Below are 22957 nucleotides of genomic sequence, written 5' to 3' on the forward strand. Positions count from 1 at the left end.
CACTCAGAAAATAATTAGAAGCAACCAACTTCAGGCATCTAAGGGTAAAATTCCTTAATCTAAGGCATATACAACTTAATATTCAGTAGAATTTCCTCTAGATGCACACAGTACAAGATTTATGAACAGCCTGGAGTAGCTATTATTTTATGCATTAGAGAATAGCTGTTAAAATGTAATTGCAGTCTTTCTGGAAGTGGGTTTGTACAAGCCATCTAATTCTTTATTGTATCTCTGAAAATAACCAAGGCATCTACTAGCAGCAAAAACAATTGATGAAAAAATGGCTCAATTACATTTGCATCATTGTTTATTGTTGAAGAGTAGATTGAAATGAAAATAGCCAGATGAGTCTCATTCAGTGAATTGCTGAATGCAATTGTATGGTATGCTATTATAGAGAGTATTTTAAATATCTTATGTTGTTGCTGTTTTCAGGGATCATTATTTGAGTGTTGTAACATGGGTGACAGATGAAAGGATTTGTCTGCAGTGGCTCAGAAGAATTCAAAATTTTTCAGTCCTCACAGTCTGTGACTTTATAAATGGTAATTGGTCATGTCCAGAGGTAAGAAAAATTAGGTGGGAGAGTTGCAATGGTAAATTAAACTGGAAAGGAGTAGCGTATATCTGTATATTTATATTTGTAGAAACTAAACCTGATGCTAAATAAACATAATTGTTGTGGGATTGTTTGTTTTTCTCGTTCTTAGGAAAAACAATTTACTGAAGAAAGTAGAAATGGCTGGATTGGCAGAGTAAGTGTTCAATTTCTAAAACTGCTACATGCTAAATTCTGATAATTGTGAAGATTTTATATGAGACTGTTTCATTTTGCAGTGCCTCTTGTGTGTAGATCCAATCTTCTCCCTTGCTGCGTTTTACATGTACAGGAAAAAAATATCTCAAATGTCACCCCACACCTGGGGTTAAGCTTTATTTTTTTGTGGGTAATGGGTTCCAAACTCTCAGGCTGGGCTGACAGTGCAATATGGCTGGAGTTCTAACCATGCCCTCTCTGACCTGTGCATCTTGTTGACAGGATAAGAGGCAGTGGCTTTAAATTGAAAGAGTAGGTTCAGATTAGGTGTTAGAAAGAAATTCTTCAATGTGAAGGTGGTCAGGCGCTGGAACAGGTTGCCCAGAAAAGCTGTGGATACCCCATCCTTGGAAGTGTTCTAGACCAAGTTGGATGGGGCTTTGAGCACCCTGGTCTAGTAGGTGTCCCTGCCCATGGTAGAGGGATTGCAATGAGATGAACTTCAAGGTGCCTTCCAACCCACACCATTGTACAATTCTGTGAATTTATATTCATCTTACTAAAAGCATAGCACCCTTTCCAGATTCCTTTCAACCTCTGACCTGCTGCTTTTGTAGCACTAGGTTAGGGAGTAATGCAGGAGCCCAGATTCAGAATTCCCTTTGTTCTGGGGAGTTGCCAGCTGTGCTGGCTTACCTGCTTTCTAGTCGTCCTGCTACTTCCAGATGGAGCTAGGGAATAAAATGTGTTAAGAAGTATATTCTGTAACCTTTGAATTGTATGGGAATAAAGGCATAGAGGAAAAAAGTAAATTTTTGTGTATCAGGTTGCAACAATCCATTCCAGGTTTTAATTGGGGCTATTTATTTATTTATTTTTCCCCCCACATGAAGTATCCACTAAAGAGAAGTGGGGACAACATGCATGTAACTGGCCAGATTAAAATTTTCATGCACTTCTGCCAAGCCAGAGCTACTGTCTGGATGATGCTTTCCAAACTGCCTCTCAGTCCTTTTGTACATGGTAGAGAGTAGGCACCTAATGAACTACACAGAAGATCTGGGGGACGTGAAGCAGAGATGCAAAAGTTCAGATTTGGAGGGAGAAATGAGTTTCAGAGTTCTTGATGAGAACACAGAGTACACTTTCCACTCCCGCATTTTCCACACACTGATTATGCTTTAGTCACTAATTCACTTTTGAAGTCAAAAATGAAAGTTTAAAGAAATGCAAAGAGGGAGGCAACAGCAGGGATGAAATCATCCGCAGTATGAAGATGAGAGATCAACCCACCTGCTGTCAAATTTGATATGGAAAGGAAGGCCTTAACGCTGACACATTTTGCTTCTCTGCAGCAAAGGCTTCACAATTAGACAATGTGATGATCAAGCTGCAGACTTTGTAAACAGTTGTGCAAAATGAGAGGGCAAAATGCAAGTCTGTGCCACTAAACTAGGTTGTTGTTTTTTTGTTTCTTTTAAAGAGACAACCCACTTCTTAGGAGCTGTTGGAAGGAATGATAATCTCACTATTCGATTCTTGTATTTGAGAAAGAAATAGAGAGTAGGGACGATTGAAGAGGGGATAGGATAGGTATATTTATTCCTTTTTTTTAATTTCACCTTGGGGATGATAAAATTATATTTGACTGATAAAGAATATTTTATACATTTGCAAGATGCATACATGCACATATATATGTGTAGACAAATTCAAGTAAATTCAAGTAAATCTATGTGTGTAGAATACAGACATATAGTCACCTCTTTGTATCTATAATGTTTTTTATGGTTTTGGGGGGGAAAGGCTTTTTAGGTTTTTGTTGGTGATTTTGATTTTGTTTTGTTTTGTTTTTTTTAATGGAAATGAAATTATGTTTAAATGAAGAATGCTCAGAAAAGCCTGCATTGTTGTATACGGCTTCCAGGTCATCAGCTCTTAGGGCTTGCCAGTTGAGTTAAAGGAAAATCACACTTTGAAAAATAAGGGAAAAGCTAGCAAAATATTTGCTAGATTACTTTTTGCAAAAATATTGCTTGGAAACATGGAGAGGTTATTTGGAGCACATGGTTAGAAAGACTTCATTTCTGTCATTACTTTCTGAATGACCAGAGGCAAAACGCTTCAGATTTGTTTCACCATTTCAAGATGGGTATAAGGTCTCCAAGGCAGTTACATTGTGTCAGTTACATAATTAGCATTTAGATCCTTTGGGCATTTCTCACAGAAATAACTTGTATTTCATTCGGCTCAATTTCATTCCTCTGTTTTTTCCACCATATGTAGCACATTCAAGTGGCAGTCAATAGAAGAAATTGATTAATTTCTGTCACTCTCATTTATCCATTTGTAAATGGATAATTCCTTCATGAAAATATTATTCCAGTTTTAGTTCTCTATCATTCTGTAGTCACCTACTTACTAGCAAAATTTTCTTTTGGAAAGCAGCTTGTGTTTTTTTGAATTGAGCAGGACATTTTTCACTGTTAAACTAAAATAAAAATTGAGTTCAGAGAATCTGTTCACAAATACATGTTTTAAAGTGAGAAATTCAAGAAAAATATGAATTTGCAAAGTTTACATTTTTACAGGTTACAGCTGCATTGGACAGAATAAAACAATCCCTTTGAAAGTAGATGCACATATTGTTTCCTAAAATTGTGGAAAATTTAAGACCACTGAAAGTACTTCACATTCTATGGGGGGAGCTGGGGGGGAGGGATATTCGTGGATCACTGCCAAGACTAATACTGAGGAAATTCTGCTTAAGGAGAGGGAAGATATTTCAGGTGTGTTTATTTTAAGAGTGATGGCTACAGGTTCTACCTACTAGGTCAGAAGGCAAAAATGTTTGCAGTAAATTCATTCATGCCTTGTTGCAAGCATTGAGACTCCTGGTTAGGGATATTAAAACCTAAATTTATCGCTTTGGATCTGGAGTTTTGTTTTTCGCTTTAATAGACGTCTCTCTTATGTTCAAGTTTCAGCCATCTGTCCCTCACTTTGCACCCGACAATGCTTCCTACTACAAAGTCTTCAGCGACTCAACAGGTTACAAGCACATCCATTACATCAATGGCTCAGAGGTGAGGAGTATTGTCTAGGACAGTCGCTGCTGGCTTGTGTTTCTCCAGGTGATCAAGAGTTTCATGTTCTACTTTTTGCCTTGCCTTTTCCTCTGCTCCAGGCTCCAATAGCTGTTACTTCAGGAAAATGGGAAGTAATCAGCATAGAAGCTGTAACCAATCAATTTTTGTAAGTATCTGTAAATAAAGTGCCTATCATAAGGGCTGGTAACAAGGGTCTAAGCAAGCACAGAGAGAGAACAGGGAGAAGGTGTCACTTAACTTATTAGAAATCTGATTTAAAGATGTCAGATAAAAACTTTAAATATTATATTGTAAATATTTTACTAAAACCAGTATGTTTTGCTTTTATAGATACTACATTAGTAATGAAAATGGTGAAAAGCCAGGAGGAAGAAATCTTTATAAGTAAGAAATTCTTTTTCTTGCAATATGAGTAAAATTGTTTTTAATGAAAAAGAGAAACTTTAAGAAAAATCGTTGAAAACTTAAAGATTTGTATGTTCAGCCTAATGGGGATCTTCTTTAGGATATTTAATGAAAATTGGTGTAAGAATATAAACTGCAAAAATAACTGAAATATTTTTCTGTAAATTCAGTTAACAAAGAGGGTAAATCGTGAGAAGAAACAACTAATCCTCAAGCAAAAATACCCTAAAAATGACTCTCATGCTTTTTTTCCTATTGCTATAATTTCAGTATTAATTGAACTCAAAAGTCTTTTTTCTCTAGTTTTTGAATCAGTTTCTATCACTTCCGAATTTTAACATTTTTCATTCGGCCATGTTATTTAAAGAACGTATACTGGTTTAGCATAGCTTAAAAAAAATTATCTCTGAGATGAAGCTCATTTACTTTGCAGAGTGCTCTTGGAAAGCAGTGCAAAATCTACTAAATGTGTTAGCTGTAATCTGGATGACACAAGATGCCAGTATTATTCTGTGTCCTTCAGCAAAGACACACAGTATTATCAGCTAAATTGTCTCGGTGAGTATATCTCAAATTAATTGATATAAAAATGACTCACTGATTAGTTGGGTGGTGAAGTTCACTTCGTCGGGATCTTGATATGTACTGTGTAACAATGATATGTGTTGATAACATTGGATAAATGTATTGGCAGTGGAAAAACATACTGCCTCCTAGGCTCAAAAGTACCTTGACAAAAATTACTAGGATGAATCTTGTTAGTTCTAACTGTCAGTGGACCTGAAAGAGCTGCAAAACACTCCTGTCCACTGTGCATCTCCTCGAGAGATGCACGGGGAGCTCTGCCTGCAGAAGGAATTTGGAGGCTCTGAAAGTGTGACAAGCAGCAGACTGGGTAAAGAGCAGTGCTTTATGTATGAGAATAAAATTAAGATAGTGCTGCTTAAGAAAAAAATCCAAGTAATGTAATCGTAAGGTAAATAGTGGGACTGCAGGCTGTCTCTGATCTGTAAGTGCTCCTGGTAGCTAGTACAAGGGTTAAATTAATCAAAGGATGAGAAAAATGATACCATCTTCAAAATTACTTTAAATTGAAATGCATGCTGTTTTTTAATATGCCAAGATCTTCCTTAATCCATGGGCTAGAAGGACATACAGCGGACAGGGAATTTTCTGTCAGATTTTAAGAATGGTTGAAGACAACTGCTGTGGTCCCTGTGACTTCCTGATGGCCAACCCATTGTCCACAGCCAAGGCATAGACTTTGCTAGAGTGGAAATTCCTTTCTTCAGTACCTCAGAGTCAGGTGGTTCATCTCTGAGACAGTCTTAACATTTTGTGGGATCCTGTGGCTTGAATTTGGGCCCTGCTAACCTAAAATTTTTCTTGAGCAGACAGGAGGGAAACAAGTTCTGAGCTTTTATGACTCACCCATTTCCAGTTACTTTATGAGGCTTGTGTTTCAAGCCAGCATGCAAACATGAAGGTTTTGTGCCCTTTTAACAGGTCCTGGCCTGCCCATGTCTACTCTGCACAGCAGCACTAATGATGAAGGTATGGGATTGTCTTTAATTTATATTGAGCCAGAAAATTGCACTGTAAATTTATTCTAATTTTGTTCTCATTGCATAGTATAATAATAAAAATGTCAGTTGTCAAGGGTAAATTTAATTTCAAATAATTACCAGAATAATAAATTATATAGCTTGACATATGTTTATTCAGAGTTTATTTAACATTATTTTACACTGGGCTAGAAAACAGTAAGTAGTGTATAACTTATTTACTGAATAATTGTTCCGTTTTTCTGAAGTGGTATTTTGATGAAAAAGCAGGGAAAAAGGAACTGAAGGAAAACTATATTGTAAACATTGAATCTGAGAGGAAAAACAAAAACTGCAGTAAACTAAAACTGCAATTTAACTTGCCATCATCTCGGGTTTAATATTTGAAGTGGTTCATAATTAAAGACCTGTGCATTTGAAAAAAATGTGTTCAGTCTTTGATTCTTACTTACTCTGTTATTTAGTCCTCAGATACTTGGAAAATAACACTGAACTGGAAAATTCATTGAAAGATATTCAGATGCCTTTAAAAAGAAATTACTTACTTAGTATAGCTGGATACAGTAAGTTCAAAAACATCTTTTACCTTTCTTCTCCCACCTCCCCCCCCTTTTCACCAAGTGATTCAAGGTCTGCTGAGGAGCATGACAGGACAGATGGGTGTAATGGGAATTCTTGCAGTTATTCAGAACTTAGAGGCAAGGTGATTTTTTTTTGACATTTCCAAATATTCTCAGTTATTTTCTGAAATCCCAAAATGTTCTTATCTAGAACGTGCTTTTTCCATAGTGTTATAAATTCATGTTTTCATGATGAAGTGGCTTAACTCGTTTTTCTTTTATAATAAACTTGAAACCAGAAGTCTCTAATAGTGCATTAAATAAATAAGAGAAATGAGGTTGGGGCCCAAACTCAAAGCTCTTTAACATTGCTGAATTTAAATTACATTATAAATTCAAGTAGGTCTTTCTGATTTAGAGGTGCAAGTCCCCTTGGTTTGTGTTAGCAGGTTGGGAGAGTAGAGAAGTTCAGTTACTATGAAAAAGCAGACACAGTCTAAGTGAAAAGTCTTGAGAAAACATTTAAGCAACGTTTCAACTCTACCACCTTTGACTTTGTGTGGAGGATTTAGTAGATTGAATTGATTTGGATTGAATAATAATTTTTGAAAGCACATTCACTCTCCAAGACTGCATAAACCTCAGAACAGACCGGACCTAGATGCTAGAAAATGAACTGTTAATGCTTTGTGAGTGGTGCCCCTCAGAATTTAGGTAGAGAAATTTTTTTGGTGTGCTCATAGGCTGAACAACATCAGAGAGCCCAGCAGTGATACCTGTCTAAACTGTTCTTGCTCCAGCCTTTGCTGCTAGCTTTCTCTTCATGGCAAACTTCCTCCTGGTAAAATGAGCAGATATTCTTAGTGGAATCCATTTTACAAACCGTATTGAGTTAGGTCAGTCATTGCTAACTGTTCTTTATGATGCCTTCCTTCTTTCACTGTTGCCTTATTTATATAATAACTCTCTTTATCTTTGTGTTTTCTGTCTTATTTCTGTCACATTTTTACTAGGGCTAAAGATGAAATCTTCCAGGAAAGATGGAGATTTAAAGATGTTCTTCATGCTATCAGTTGTATATTCATAATTTTTTTTTATTCCTCTTTGTTCTTACTACTTCATGTCTTCAGGGTAAAAGCTTTTGGGTAAGGGGAATCTATTTTTAATATCAAAAATAGGAGAAGCAAATCCATTTATGTAGTACTACTTAAAGTTTCAAGTCTGCTCATAAGTCCATGTCGGTTATTGGGGAAGAAATCCACCCCTGTGACTATAGAGTTTGCAAAAGTTAGAATTACTGTTTTAGTGTCTTCAATTTAGATTGTTTATGTTTCAGTGTTCTGATGGCTTGCATATTTATATCTGGGAAAATTCCTATAAGATTTGCATTCTGAGTATTACTGGAGCGCAGTCAATCAGCATTGCAACATCAGTTCTCTTAAAATTCCTGAGTGAACAATTGAGCCATTCAGTTTGCAAAACTTGCAGGATATGCCTTTAAAATGTTCAGCTCACAGCCAACTTGGGTAGGACGAATAACGTGAATGGAGCTGGAATCAATATTGCTTCAAAAATAATAGATACTTGGATATGTTTCTGGGATGCTTTACAAACTGTCAAGCAAAGTCTATCTGTCAGGTTCAAAATAATATAGAATTTCTTTCCTCTGCTGGGAGAGAAATTTTATTTTTGAGCCTGTTTTAGATTTACCACTGTAGAGACATAACAAGTTTCACATGTAAGCTTAGAATAATGTCATGAGACAGCATGTTGAGTCCCCAGTTTTTATTACTTTCTGTTAATTTAATTGCAAAACATTTTTAAAAATGACTAGATTAGCTAGGAACTTCTACGTGTATATATTAGGACAGTTCAGATGAAACTGTTCTTTGATTTATGGGGAGTGGCTCAAATGTGCTCTTGTATGAATTGTAATGCATGTCAAATGATTTCACTGGAGAGCTGACCTAAGTCAAACTGTTTTCACTTTTAGACCTATGGTCTCAAATGATTCTACCTCCTAATTTTGATTCATCAAAGAAGTACCCTCTGCTCCTTGATGTGTAAGTTTTCAATCACATGGTAGTGTTGTGTTAATAATCACTTTCATCTACTTCAAATGTTCTTAATAAGGAAACACAAAACTGGCATGTGTTCTAATTACTTCTTGAAGTAGTTTTAAGATGGAATGAAAAATCGGGGTTTATCCCAGTTCATGGTGGATTCCTGTGCCCTAAGATGATGTAATGCTTAATGAGTGCATACTCTGGCAGTGGCACTGAGGCAGATATGTTCTATGTGATTTACCAGCCAGGATGTTCGTGTTAGTTTACCTCCTTCTCTGCTCGTGATGTTCCTTTGGAGTAAACTTTGATGAAATCACATTTGAGAATGAAACTTTGAATAAGCCTTGTATTCTAAAGCTGAAGTAGTATCTGTGACATTACATTTTTTCTGTGAAATTTGACTATCAGTCAGTGTTGACAAACATCATTCTGCAGTCAGAATTGCATTTGCTGTGGCTTTTTTTCATAAATACAAGCCCATGAGTATGTGCTGATTGGTGTGGTCTTCCTCAGGCACTTTTGTTCATCCTGATATGTTTTCTTCTAACTACTGAATTTTAGCTATGCATTAATATAAAAATGTTAAATTATTCCTTTTTTACAAAAAGGTAACTGTATAAGGAATCTGGCTGTTGGTTGTTAGATACAAATTTATATAATGCAATTTGGTAGCACTTTTTGATGTGCCTGTTGGACATTTTAATGAGCAGCCAGTGCTTTTGGCTTCTTAAGACTTGTTTTGGTTATGATTCTGTTTTTATTGACTTACCTGGACCTTTGTCAGAATCTCTCTGGTTCACAGTGATTTTAATATCAGAAATTATTTTGGAAGTTTAGGGATCCATATCTTGAATTAAATTCCCAGTAGTTTTTTCTGTGCTTTTAAAACTGATAAAAGTGGACTATAGAGCCATAGGAGCCATTCTTCTATTTCTTACTCTGTTGAACAGTGACTAAAGAAATGCACTGCACAGAATTTTACCATCAAGGCACTCAGAGTATAATTTCATAGTGATCAAGTGCTTCTGAAATATTTTAAAGTAAAAAGTTAAAATTATAGTTTTGCTTCCTTTTTCTCAGCCTGCATAAGAAATAGTTCAGACTGATGAGACACTGAAAATGCAGACGATGTTTTTTCATTTTGCCAGTTGAAGCCTATTTATTGATTTCAGACTTAAACCAAATAAATCATGGGTGAATGGAATAGAAATAGTTAGAGAACATCACTTTGAAAATCAGGTGACTAGATGTGCCAAAACAAAAGAAAACCTGGCTTAGACTTCTGCTTAAAGTCAAAATAATGAAGGTATCTTCTTAGAGCAGAAAGGAGTAAAACAAAAATAAAATAATCCAATCTGCTTTCTTGATTAACAGCTGAAGTTTTAAATAAGGATATTCCTTATAGTGGCACGTTGGAGTCAGTCAGTGATGCTTTTCTTGTTTTCACAGTTTAATTTGAAAGTTTATCCTGTTTTAAAGGCCAAAATTGTCAGCAATAATTATATTTCAAATGCTCGATGTGAGAATATGTGGAGAGTAAATGCCTGAATTTTGTGACATTTTCTCCCTAGGTATGCAGGACCGTGTAGTCAGAAAGTAGACGAAGTGTTCCGGATCAGCTGGGCGACTTACCTGGCAAGCACAGAGCAGATCATCGTGGCCAGCTTCGACGGCAGGGGCAGCGGCTACCAAGGGGATGAAATCATGCACGCAATAAACAGAAGGCTGGGAACATATGAAGTGGAAGATCAGATAGAAGCAGCCAGGTGAGCTACAGGGAAAGGTCAACACCTGCTCCTTGTTTTGCGTGCTTACTGTGTAGGGGAAAAAAAGGTGAAGGTTTCAAATCGTCATCTTAAAAATATTCGCAAAAAATAACAACATTCTGCTTAATTTTGTACACTGATGTGTGTCATTTATAGGCCAACCATCATTTTATGGTTAAAAAGAGAGAGTTAATGCTGTAATACCAATTAACCATATCTCTGATTTTATGGAGATGATTTTATAGAGATGATATGTGTCATATTAGTAGAAGAACATGCTACCAAAGAACTTGGACGTTTTACTTCAAGCTTTTTGCAAGTTTCTGTTGTCACAAAAGTATGAGAAATACTCAGCCTTTAAATCATAGTTAATGTTTGTCTCTTGGTTTATGCTTGTAGAACCTCACTAAAACAAACAATCCCACTATGGATCCCTTGGATTTGCATTGAAGTGACCTTACAGGGCTTTTTATGTAAGATTTTAAAAAGTTAAGGAGTTTAAACAAATAGAATTTCACAATCTTCTTGATTTTTTTTTTAATGGTGACACTTTTTAAATGTATTTGTCTGTTCCTTACTGCTACAATTTGATTTTTATGCATCTTAAAAAAAAAGACAAGGCAGGTAGTGAAATCTAACCTAATACAATACAAATGTCAGTGAGTGTGGGTTGAGGAGTTTCAGAGTGTCATATGCACAGATGTTTTTCTAAATTTCCTGACAACACAGGTGCCTGAATTACTGGATGTTTTCATATGCAGTCACTATGATGAAGTGGGAAATGCCTGTTTGTACAATAGAAAGAGACAGACTTGATAGGAAAAAGGCACATCTGTAGACGGGCAGATACTTGCAGTCTGTTAAGTGTTTAATTATTCTGCTTACTTTTAGACAATTTTCTGAAATGAGCTTTGTTGACAAGAACAGAATAGCTATTTGGGGTTGGGTAAGTACTCGAATAATTTTGGCGGGAATACTACTTAATTTTAACAACTATTTGTTGTGCTTCCATGTGTGTGAGATACTGTAGTGCTTCATGTCAGTCACCTCTGGGGTCACAGCACAATCCAGTACTAGAACTGATAAAGTTCATCCTAAAAGCGTGGTTATACATTGCCCTTTTGCAATCATTCAGGAGCCTTTGTAAGAGAAATTAGGACTACTAGAGGGATTAAAAACTAATTTCAACGGATGCTGCCGAGTCCCTGTGTACAGTATGAACCTATACTAAAAAGAAAAAAAAATCCAAGTATGTATTCAGCAGTATTTCTTCAGTTGGATGACTGATTTTAAAAAAGATGTGAAATTACACTCGAGCCAGCTGTGTGGGATGGTTATCGTGGTATTTGCAACTGGAGGCCAGATTTCTCTAACTTGATGGATCTTTAAAACCTGGCACAGTAGATGGAAATATTTAATAGTTTAATAGCATATACATACCCCCTCAGCTACAAAGCTAAGCATGTACATAGGATTAGTGATTCCAGTGCTGAATTGCTAACTGAAATTTGGGCACTGCAGGTGGCAGGCACCAGTGAATAAATTGCTTGATGGCAATATGGTATCTTTAATAGCTTTTCTTCTGGGGGTAAACATCTCTGTTTTATGAAGGCACATGTGTAATGAAAGGAAAGTGAAGGAAAATTCTTTCTGGAGAAATTGATGATTTGGTGCAATGCCATCTTAAGTCCTTATGACCCTCAGGATAAATAGCAAGAGCATTCTTCTTTGGAGCTACATTGGGATTATGCATCCTGGACATTGAACCTGTGGGCAAACAAATTTTATCTCTTGAGTTTTTAGATTGTCAGCCTCTCATAGCCTATCACTATGTACATGGATTTTGTTTGCCATACATTCAGCAGTAATATCTTTCCTGTGGCCAGGTCAGTCATTTATGCAGCATTTAATTACTAAGTGCATGCGTTACCTTGCTAATCTCATTGGAACAACCTAGGAATTGAAGTTGGAGCAAACATTTAAGGACTTTGAAATAAGATGCAATTCTCTTTGCCTCTAATCTGGTTTTAAGGCAGGAATGAGATCCAAAAATACCTCTTGTTTTTGAATGTGGGTGGGCACATTTTCCTAAATAACCCATTCAGACTCTTGTGAGGGCAGTCATTTGGGCGGTTGGTGACAGTGTTTAGGTATCTGGCTGCCTGGATGCTCAAGTGTGTCAGATATTTACTCATCTGTGTATCAGGCTAGACCGTGAGTAAATTTTCTGTGTGTCACAAGGAGTGTGTTGTTGCACAGTTCCTCCCACAGACTCAGCAGATCCTTCACTCCCCAGTCACAGTCTTGCCCCTGACACTTTGGGGGAGAGTTAGGGAGCGAGCTACCATAGGCCTGCTCCAAGGGAGCTATAAATTTTTGGATGGCCTGTTGCAACTACTCATCAGGCACACTGTGGGCCAGAGCTCTGCTTCCACCCACTCCCCCAGCACGGGAAGGGACACAGCGGTTCAGCAGTGTCTTGTTTCCTGTCTTTTGCTGCTGCCTACGGTGCTACCAAGCACAGTCATCCTCAGCTGAGTCACAGTTGGGCAGCGTTTGCGCCCTTTTCCCCCACCAAGTTCTCATTCATCGGAGCCACAGCTGCCATGCGCTGTTTGATGCCTGTTTCCCCGGCTGAGCAGGCTGGCTGAGGTCTGACCCAAATTCAGAATGGAGTTCATTAATATGAAAAATGCTGAGCCTATAAATGCCTGATGAACTGTGTAGCAGATGGGCCCCATCCTTTCCCTTCTGACTAAAATAACAGCAATGTTTTCTTCTCAGTCTTATGGGGGATATGTGACCTCCATGGCGCTTGGCTCCGGGAGTGGCGTCTTCAAGTGTGGAATAGCGGTTGCCCCCGTGTCACGCTGGCAATATTATGGTATGTGAGGGCTTCCTCCTTGCAAGGATTCCCATATGTCTTCAGTGCACACGCTGCAAAGTGTGGATTTGTAGCACAGAGCTTTTGATTTTCTACTAGATGCCATGTAAATGCCACTTGGTCTGTTTTTATGAACTCGTGGTCACTACATTTTGAAATTAAACCAATTTGCTAAATATTATTTCCCATTCTAAAAAGTCAGCTCCATAACTTCAGGTAATCTCTTTGACCATTAATGCAGGTTAAATCACTGTAATATTGGTAGTACTGATGTAATGTGTCTGTGTTTGCTTTGAAACCAATATTGTGTGTCAGAAATCCATGGCAATCAAATTTTTGTGTCTTCAAAATGAAACTTCACTTATAACAATGAACTGTGAGGATTAACCTTGAACTTGTAATTCACTCTCTCAAAGTAACAGAATAAGATTTGAATTGCCTTAGGTTGGTTGGTCAGGGGGTTTTTTAGCATGTAAAGTTTGGATTTTATAAATCTAATTCATCTTGAGAATAGCTTGACGTGAGAAAAATTTGATCAAGTGGACAAGTCTCTACATGCTTCAAGCCTTTAGAGCATAAGGTTTCAAGTAGTTGCATGAGGCTAGAAATGCAGTTATAGAGGCCCTCCTCCCAGATTAAAAAAAATTATGTAAAGTTATAAATAGGTGCTAGGACAATCTGAACACATTTTAACATTTTCCTCATTTTTATTTTTCCAAAAACATCCAAGGGAAAGCTTTCCCTGGCAAACCTCTGCTAAATAAGGCATAATTTATCATTCTGCAAGTAGCACAGAGGCTGTATAATAGCTAATTCAGCAGATCAGATCATACTGCCAGGCAGTAGCAGTAAGCTGTTGGGGACATAGCAAGGTACATCTTCATAACATTTTGGACATGAATATTACAGTATGACAACGAAATATTATTTTAATGATCAAGATCTCCAAAATCCCACTTTTAGCTTGTTAAATGAAGGATTATGGAGGCATACGTATTCAGCATAAAAAACCTCTAGTGCAACAACTCTGATGAGAAGTCAAATGGATATTAGAATATGGCAGCAGAGCATTAATTTGTATGGCTTAAAACAAAGCAGCAAATCTGCAAATGGTAAAATGACAAAAAACATGTGGAAAATATTTTTTTTTCAGGCAAACTGAATCCTAATATACTACTATATGTTTTGGTAGTAAACATTTAGATAAATAAGATTTTTTTTTCAGATGCTAGTTATTTACTGCAACATTTTCAGTAATAATTTTAGGATTACTGAAAGAATAACAATAAGGAAACACTGACACAAAGTACTATATTAATATTCAGCATTCAGGTGTCCATGGCAACAAGAAGATTAACTATTCTGAATAATGATGGTTACCTACTCCCCTCATTGTGGAAAACCTGATTTCCAGTATGCATTGTTACTGCTTGTATCGATCGGTAGAACTGATGGTAGACAGACTGAAAATTAAGTAGCAGATTCTAATTTTGGGATTTTTTAAATTTCAGATTCAATATACACAGAGCGATACATGGGCCTTCCTACAGAAAATGATAATCTGAAGAACTATAATGTAAGAAAGAAATCACTTTATTTCATTTTTTTTGTATGTTGTTTCATTTCTAAACTGCTGTATTGTTCTTTAAACAGTTTAGTTCTTTCCCTGTGGGGAGACATAAGTTTGTTTCTTCTTTCCTGCTAGAACTGTTGCACTGCGCTGTTAGAGGCTGCAGTTTCACATGTTTGGATTTGCACAAGGCACCTTCTTCTTGGTGAATGATGTGGGGTTTCTGTTGTTTGGTGTGTTGGGTGTTTTGGGTTTGGTTTTTTTATAAATTCAGTTCCATTTGACTACTTTGCAGACTGTCAACAAGCTGTAAAAACTTTTGTTTTAACCACCAAGAAAGAAATTTGTTTTAAAATCTGTATGTATGTGAGCAAAGTATGCTTTATCTTAAACATTTCTCACAAAAACAAATGTACTCCCATTCTTTCTGAAATGAACTTTTTTTTAAAAATGGGTATTGTGTGAATTTCCCTGCTTGAGGAATCTGCAAGTTTTTTCCAGGGAAATCACAATCTCCTCAATACTAGAACACTTTGACAGGTAGGCAAATTTGTCTGTAGTACGATCGTATCAAATTGCAGACCAACTGAGAGCCAGCAGTGTCAGGACTGAAATGTTAGCCTGATCTCCATAAACACAGGGTGTTCAAAAATTTGTTCTAATATGACCAGTGTTTGCATAGAAGTGAAGGAATTTCCATGTGTCCTACTGAAAGCAAATTGCATGTAGATTGTTCATCCTTGTTACAGCACGATTAATCAATTGCTTGACTTGCTCTTCCATGTGCCAGATGATTTTTCTTGTCTCAAGGGCTTTTTGAAGTCACAGGTAGCTGGGCATAGGGCAGAGGAGCCAAACATTGTGTTAGGTTTTGTTAAACTTCAGGCCTAGGTGAAAATACAGTGGCTATGGGAGAACTGTGAGGAATCTGAGGGGTACTTTGTGGCCTGGTTATTGGAATGTTTCACAGAAGAGTCCAGCCATGGTGATGCTGGAGGCAAACACTGATGTTAGAGGAGGAGATAGAGCAATCTCTGTGTTTGGGTTGGTAAGCAGGGTAGAAGACAGTTTAGCTCTGATTGTGTGCATTTAAAAAGTGTCGGGTATTAAAAAGGGTGGGAGTTATTGCATTGATTTAGAAGTATGACAAAACATATAAAAACACATATATGTACTGAAACATGTGGTTTGACGTTAATTTACAGTACTCTAGTGTTGTCAACTGCTATATGAGACATTTTGGTCAAGAGTGGGGACAATTGTAGTGACTGCTGGACAACTCGGTGCTGTGTCTGTGTCTCCCTCCTCTAACCACTGAGCTACTGGGCCCAGCAGGCACTGACCAGCAGCCTGCAGCCGCCTGCCTGCCTTTTTCCAAATGTGTTTCTTTAAGGCAGTGGAACAGTAGGAGGTCTGCGAGGTAGCAATGTAAATACAAGTTACTGTCGCTGTGCAGAACGAACGTTAACGCTCTGGGTGCACAAAGTCACTCACCAGCTTCACGGCACAGATGGCAACAGAGGACTGTTTAATCCTTTCAAGCCAGGAGTCGGATTTTCTTGGCATGGTATCCATTGCTGGCAATGGCCACGTTGAAACTGCCAGTACCAAAGAGCTAAAGGTTTCAAATGTGTTACTCAGAGGACTAATTGGGGAGAATGGTGGCTAGATGGAAGAGGAGTAATTGCCTAGATCAGATTGTCACACTTTGCTGCTGCTCCTAGAGAAAGGAAAATGCAACTTAAATCCTCATCTGTTGTTAAAATCTCCAAATAATATAGTGCTTGGACTTGACTTTTAACCTAGAGGGTGGCGTAGCTTGAGAAGTGAGTTTGTTGTTTTTCACGTAGCCTCAGTGAAAGCGTTGTGGGATTTTGTTATTGCTGAAGACCCTTACTGACTTCAGCCCGGTTCCTGGCTTACAGCCCCTTTGTTCCATGTCCCAGTCCCAATAGCCAGCGTCCTGGCTCCTTGACACTGACAAGAGCTGTTTGCTGAAATGAATGTTTTTTGAGGTGAATGCAGAATCTGTACTGAAAGCTAGTACATACAGCTGAAGCTGTTAAAGCTTGCACTGCTAACTCTGTGCTGTCAGGTTTGTGTGCTGCATCATATATTCTCTATCCTGCTGCATTGCTGTAAAGCTGGCATGAAAAGTGAAAAGTTGCATAAACTGTAGTATGCACCTGATTTAAAAGAAATGAGATGGTGTACACACCTGCTTAGAGAAGATGAGCACTGCTAGGCACATTCCAAACATGTAGAATATCATTAGTAACTGAATATATAGACTCAAGAAACTACTTGTGGTAAGAGGGATACATCCTACCTTTGTATTACTGTGACATTAGGTTTTAGATTTATTGGAGGCAGAGAATCTGAAATGTTAAGTATTGTTTGTCAGGAGTCAAGTCTGAGGGACAACTCACACTTCTAAGTGGGCTAATTGGGGATATTCAGTGTCTTTTAAGGTAGTTGTAAACTATTAAAAATTAGAGCTTTGTAAAAGAGGGGAGCAAGCATGGGTGGTGCTCCTAATAGGATCCTAGGCTGAATGGCAGAGAATCTGGCAGCCTGGAAAAAACATCCCTGATGCAAAAGACTTGAGACTGAATCAGGGCAGAGCTCTGGAGGTCAGACGCAGTAGCCATGTAAAGCATACCGAAGAGACTGTTCAACTTGTGAGAACATTATTTTGCAGTTCACTCTGAATTTGATATGCTTTTGGCAAGTGTTTGAAACAGTCATAGATTTGGCAATCTTCTTCTAGCAGATTTGAAATGTTCAGTCCTTAAGAACTGCTGCATCATTAGGTTATGCAAAACAGGGTACAATTTTGTAAATATGCCATCTTGTACTGATTTGACATTTGTTCTATTATCTGAGAATATGCTAAAGGGAGAGAGACCTTCAGTTTCAGCCAAACCTTAACTTGTTTGTGGAGTGCTGATAAAATGTTGACTGCTGTGTGATCTTTAGAACAGCCAGTTACACTCAGCAGGGCCTAATTCTCAGTACTTGTGCACATTACCTTTTCAAAGCCTTTGTCCCAGCAGTGTAACTATAAAACAGAAGTGGTAAATAAAGTTGGGGTTTTTTTGCTGCCCACTTAAGGTTTGTTGAGCTGCTGTTGCTTTGTTGTCTAACTGCGCCTAACTTGAGAGTGTTCCCTATCTTGAAACCTTATTTAAGGACACAAAGGTACTATGTCCTTAAAGCATGTTTTAGGGGACTCTTCATGTTGAGTGTGAGTACAGCAAGTGAAGTATCACCAGTAAGGAAAAGCAGTTTTGCAAAAAAAGCAGTTTTAAACAAACAGAGACAGTATCTCATATGCTTCTTCTTTCTGAAGTATTTTTACAAATAACTTCTTTATTTTACTTAATGCCTGAAGAGGAAAAATAGTGACATCCTCTTTCTAAAACTGCTCCTGCCAAGTGAAGTTCTCAGAAGCGCAGCTTAAATCAGGCTTCTACTCACATTAGATTTACTTAAAACAGCATTGGTTTTCTGGAAGAAAGCATAGTAAGGTGATCTATCCATTTTCCCTTGGCACTTGTGGAAAATTATTTACTCAAAGGATACTGGTTGGTTTGGGGGTTTTTTTGTTGTTGTTGGGGGTTTTTTGTCTTATCTCATCTTTTCATCACTGTATCGTATTTCCATTCCCAAAATTTAGCTCAGCTTCTATTTAGAGATTTGGCCTAGTGCTTGTAATTCACGCATTTCTCTTTCATATTTGGAGAGCACATTTTTCTAAACTTTTGTTACCCATTTTTACTGGAGACTGAGGCAGTATTAGCTCTGGTGCCTTACCTGCAGGTGAACCTTGCAGTGGGGAAGATAACGTGTGTAGCCTCTGCAAGATCTACTCCTTGCTTTCACAGGGTGCACTGTTGCCATGGCAACATTTTTTTTAACTTGTCTGCAGTCACACAGGAAACCTATGACACACGGTGTGCTGCAGGCTACCAGCCTGCTGGCCAGGCACTGAGTGTGTACCTCACTCCAGAGCTCTTCCCTGCAGCCGCCTGTTCCCTTGCAGCCATAACCTTGGTAACAGCTGCAGGTGGGTGTGGATTGCTTTGAGGGTGAGCACCCAGCCCCTGGATGTGTGACCCTGTCCCATGGCAGTTCAGAGGAGGGTGAGCAGGGCTATGCTTGATTTTAGCTGGAGGACCCCAGACAGTGTCAACACAAATCATAGTCAATTGGTAGCAAGTCATATCCAAGTAAATAGCACCTTTTTTCTTTTTTTTCCTTTAATTTCAGAGTTCAACAGTAATGGCCAGAGCTGAAAAATTCAAGGAAGTTGAATATCTCCTTATTCATGGAACAGCAGATGGTGAGTTGCAGTTAATTAGACATTTTAGTATTACAGACAGGTTCGCAATTCTACTACTGACAAAACAAAAGCATGAAGGGGCAAGGCTGTTACATTTGCATCAATAAAATAATACTGCTTTTTGCAACTAATCTATGGTTCAGTCAGCAGTGCTGGGGAGTCTAGTGTGTTCATTGCTTTGATTTTCCCCCAGAGTATTACAGAAGCAGTTTTTGTTTACCTTTTTCCTCTTCCACTTTTCAGATAATGTTCACTTTCAGCAAGCAGCACAGATTTCCAAAGCTCTTGTTGATGCTGAAGTGGATTTTCAGGCAATGGTACGGTTCTGTTTTGTTTATCATTATACAAATGAGAATAATAACATAAGCTCCCTGTGGTAAGGTATAAATTCACTGCCTTCTTTTAAATGAAAGTTCATATAGTTGCATTTCATGTTCAATAACTGAAATATGAATATAAAGCACCTATTTTATTTCTGCACAAGAAAAACTGTAACGCAACGCCATCTCATATTTGACCCTTTTTACCTAATCTTTCATTTTCTTAAATTTTTTGTGTTCTCAGACAAACAGCCAGTCCCAACCTTTGCATATACCCAAGTGCAATGAGTAGTGTCTTACAGATAGGAAAAAAGGAAAGGCTGGCTTCAGCAAAATCCCAGATACCCTGTCCATCACATCTGGTGTTCATTGAACTTGTAAGACAAGCAGTTGTTTGCCCCTTCTTACGTTGTGCATGGAAGTTCTCAGACTAAGGTGCAAGCTCTTCCTTTCCTACATTCTCTCAGTCCTTGGGGAGCAGTGCTAAAAAAGATGATGTATAGAAGGAGGCCAAGTGCATGGTTTTCCTTCAGCCAAACTCGAAGGACATACAAACAGAGAAAGGTCAGGCACTAACAGCCGAATCTACCCTCCATGTGGACAAGCCAAATGTTGTTTTTACACCTTCAGCATAAAAACGGAGCATGTCCCACATGCAAAGAAGGGGTAAAGTGTCATAGCAGCTTCCTGGCCCATCATGTCTTTGCCTCCATGCTGAAAGCCTCATGCTAGGATCATTTTAAATGGCTGCACAGGTTTTTGTGTCTCTCATGTTTGATCTACATCATTTAGATGTAGCTGCAACTAACATTCTCTGTATTTCTTTTTCACACAGTGGTACACTGACAAAGACCATTCCATCTCCGGTCAAGCACATAAGCACATTTATACCCATATGAGCCACTTCTTAAAGCAGTGCTTCTCACTGCACTAGCACCAGCATTTTGCTTGTTAGATGGTACTTCTCCAGAAAACTCTCCAGATAATGTACTCTGAGCCAGTATAAATCAAGATGAGATAAGAGCCAGCTCTTGGGATACCGGTGTACACTATGAAATGCTAATCTTTATAATGATTCCTGTTGCCAAGCAACTATTGCATTTTTATTGATTGTGTTTAATCAGGTCTTAACATCACCAGAATAATGTTGCAGACTTCTAGGAAGCATGATACTTGCTTGAGTAGTTACCTTTTGGTATTTAAGTCTAAAAGAGAAGCAATCCAGTTTGTATATCAGGGTAATGAATGATAAAAATGTCACCTGTGATAATTTGCAGAATAAAAATATAATAATGTTTCCAGCAAAAATGAAATGAACCCTGGAGTAATTTCTGTGAAAATAATGAAGAAACATTTTTATAGAAATTCATAAGGCTTGACAATTATTATTTTAGAATTGATATCAGGACTACTGCAATGTTAATATGTGCAGAATGAAACACTTTATACTGCAATTCCTGAAGTGTGTGTGTATTCTCTGCAATCTCTTGTATTACTTTTGTAAAACTCTTGCAAGGCAAGCATGTAACCAGCTTTCACCAAAGATTTTGAATGATACCTAATCAAACCAGTGGCACTGAATTTCTTTGTGTGCTATCATATAGTACTGTCATTTTTGCTTATTTTGTAGTAAATAAGGCTGCTACTCTGGGAATCTGCACTGCAAAATCTCTGGGACCTCGACAAGACTCACATTTTTTAATGTAGAAGTTGCTCATGTACTGATGAATAGGAAGTGGTTCTTAAACATAAAACATTTCAATGAGAACTAGCAGTCACTTAAAGCAAGGCCTGGACTGTCACTCTCCTGTGAACATGCTCTTTGGCAAAACTGCTTTTCCTTACAGCCTACAAATAAATGTCTGCTTTCTTTACAGCACTCCAGGTAGGCTTTTCCATCTAATCTGAGGATTAATTTTCTCAATTTCTCATAGAAAAAATGCAATCCACTTGTACTAAAAATTGTGCTGCTTTAAAATAATAAATACATTAATTTATGAAAGGAGGTGTAATCCATATCATTAAAAATGTTGCTTCAGAAAAAGAACACTAGAAATTTTTTTTAAATCCCCACTAATTTTGAGGATGACTTACAGTGAAGCTTCTGATTTTGTGTAATGGTATCATGTAATGGAGTGTGACATGATTATCTAACACTTAGCTTCTTGATATTACATGCCAGCATCTGATTATGTCTGTATTGTGGGCTATTAGTGACATTAGGTGTGAATGAAAAGTACTCATGCAGACAGATAAAGCATGGGGAAGAATGTTAAGACACATTTTGTAGCTTGTCCTTAAATGAGAAAGCCTCAAATAGAAAATTAGATTTTGTTTTCACAAACAAATAATTCTTTGACTCACAAAATATGATTGATGTGTGGTTTTGTTCTGTTGGTTGGGATTTTTTTGAAACACACTGGAGCTGGGTTTTACAAATGCCATCTTGGGTTCAAGGCAGTAGTGGCTCTAACGTGACACCACTGTTAAAGTTCTACAGAGGCTATATCATCACATCTCTCATTCTTTTGACTCAAGGCAAAGAAACCTAAATCAGTATAAGGTAGATCCCAGCAATACAGACAAGTTTAAAAAAAGATTATCATTATGATATGGCTTGTGTATGCAAGAGTAAATAGATTTATTTTAATGTTATCACTCACACTGGCATAAAGACAAAAAAAAAGTGTTTCTATAATCCAAAAAACTACCTTCACCAGGCTCTCATTAGATAAGTGCAAGAATTAGTATAATCAAAGTAACATTTTTAAAAATAAGTTAAACTAGAAATTATATGGTCTAAGTCTTTCATTAAGATGCAATTCTTTGCATCTGACCTACCTTAATAATTCTAGCATCTCACTGGGGAACTCTTCTGTACTCTTAATACATCATCCCCTGCGAGGCATAACACAATGCAATGCTAATTATCTTTGTCTGGAAAGCAACTTCTAAGATATGCTGCTAATAGACAGTGATACAAATCTTAAAACAAAAGGAAGTTTTATTGCATGAGCAGAGGTAAATAACTAAAACTGAGGCCACAGAACATATCTAGCTCGTTTCATTAATGTCCAAAGCTAGAAATCAGTTGTGCCCGAATTACTGCAACATGCTAGTTAGTTACACATCTACCAATTACTTTTTTTTCTACTTTTTTCCTGTGTGAAATGGATGTTTAAGTTTGTTGTACAATACACTTTGTGTAAAATTCTAATGGAGCAGCTGAAGCTTGAGGTGTCACTGTTACCATTCTTAGGCTGGGAGACTTCTAGTCTTTGGTTTAATAATTGGCAAAGAAGCTCAAAGGGGATTTAGTAAGATGGAATTAGTACTGTACATACTGACTTAATGGCCTTAAAGATTTTCAGTACCAGAAATTTAGGGTTCTGAGAAGAGCAGAAGCATTTTAAATTGTATGACTTTACCTATTGATCCCTTAGAAGATCCATCTACTACTGCTTGATCCATGTCATCTCCAACTCAGGAGTAATAAATTGGAGCTTCATTGCCATTCTCTTCCTGGAACAGCGAGCTCTGATCTGTCCCCAGTGTCACACTTACTGTTAAGGTCAGACCAGGTACATCACTGCCAGCTGCACCCAG

At 37.6% G+C, this 22957-nt stretch overlaps 1 protein-coding gene across 1 annotated transcript in view; it reads left to right on the forward strand.

Annotated features, from left to right (window-relative positions):
• The window catches only part of DPP4 (dipeptidyl peptidase 4), a 38996-nt gene extending 17643 nt beyond the window's left edge, over positions 1–21353 (forward strand). Inside the window, exons 11-26 of the mRNA XM_014880883.2 lie at positions 439–568; positions 714–758; positions 3742–3846; positions 3948–4015; positions 4201–4254; positions 4709–4833; positions 5782–5829; positions 6305–6403; positions 8394–8463; positions 10038–10232; positions 11124–11178; positions 13017–13116; positions 14628–14692; positions 18959–19031; positions 19275–19348; positions 20187–21353. Of these exons, the coding sequence (XP_014736369.2) occupies positions 439–568; positions 714–758; positions 3742–3846; positions 3948–4015; positions 4201–4254; positions 4709–4833; positions 5782–5829; positions 6305–6403; positions 8394–8463; positions 10038–10232; positions 11124–11178; positions 13017–13116; positions 14628–14692; positions 18959–19031; positions 19275–19348; positions 20187–20285 (1405 nt within the window). The 3' untranslated portion in view covers positions 20286–21353. The remainder of the gene's footprint in view (positions 1–438; positions 569–713; positions 759–3741; positions 3847–3947; positions 4016–4200; positions 4255–4708; positions 4834–5781; positions 5830–6304; positions 6404–8393; positions 8464–10037; positions 10233–11123; positions 11179–13016; positions 13117–14627; positions 14693–18958; positions 19032–19274; positions 19349–20186) is intronic.
• Positions 21354–22957: the final 1604 nt, after the last annotated feature.

Source organism: Sturnus vulgaris, chromosome 7, assembly GCF_052056855.1.
Source record: "Sturnus vulgaris isolate bStuVul1 chromosome 7, bStuVul1.hap1, whole genome shotgun sequence".
In the NCBI taxonomy this organism is placed as follows: Eukaryota; Metazoa; Chordata; class Aves; order Passeriformes; family Sturnidae; genus Sturnus; species Sturnus vulgaris.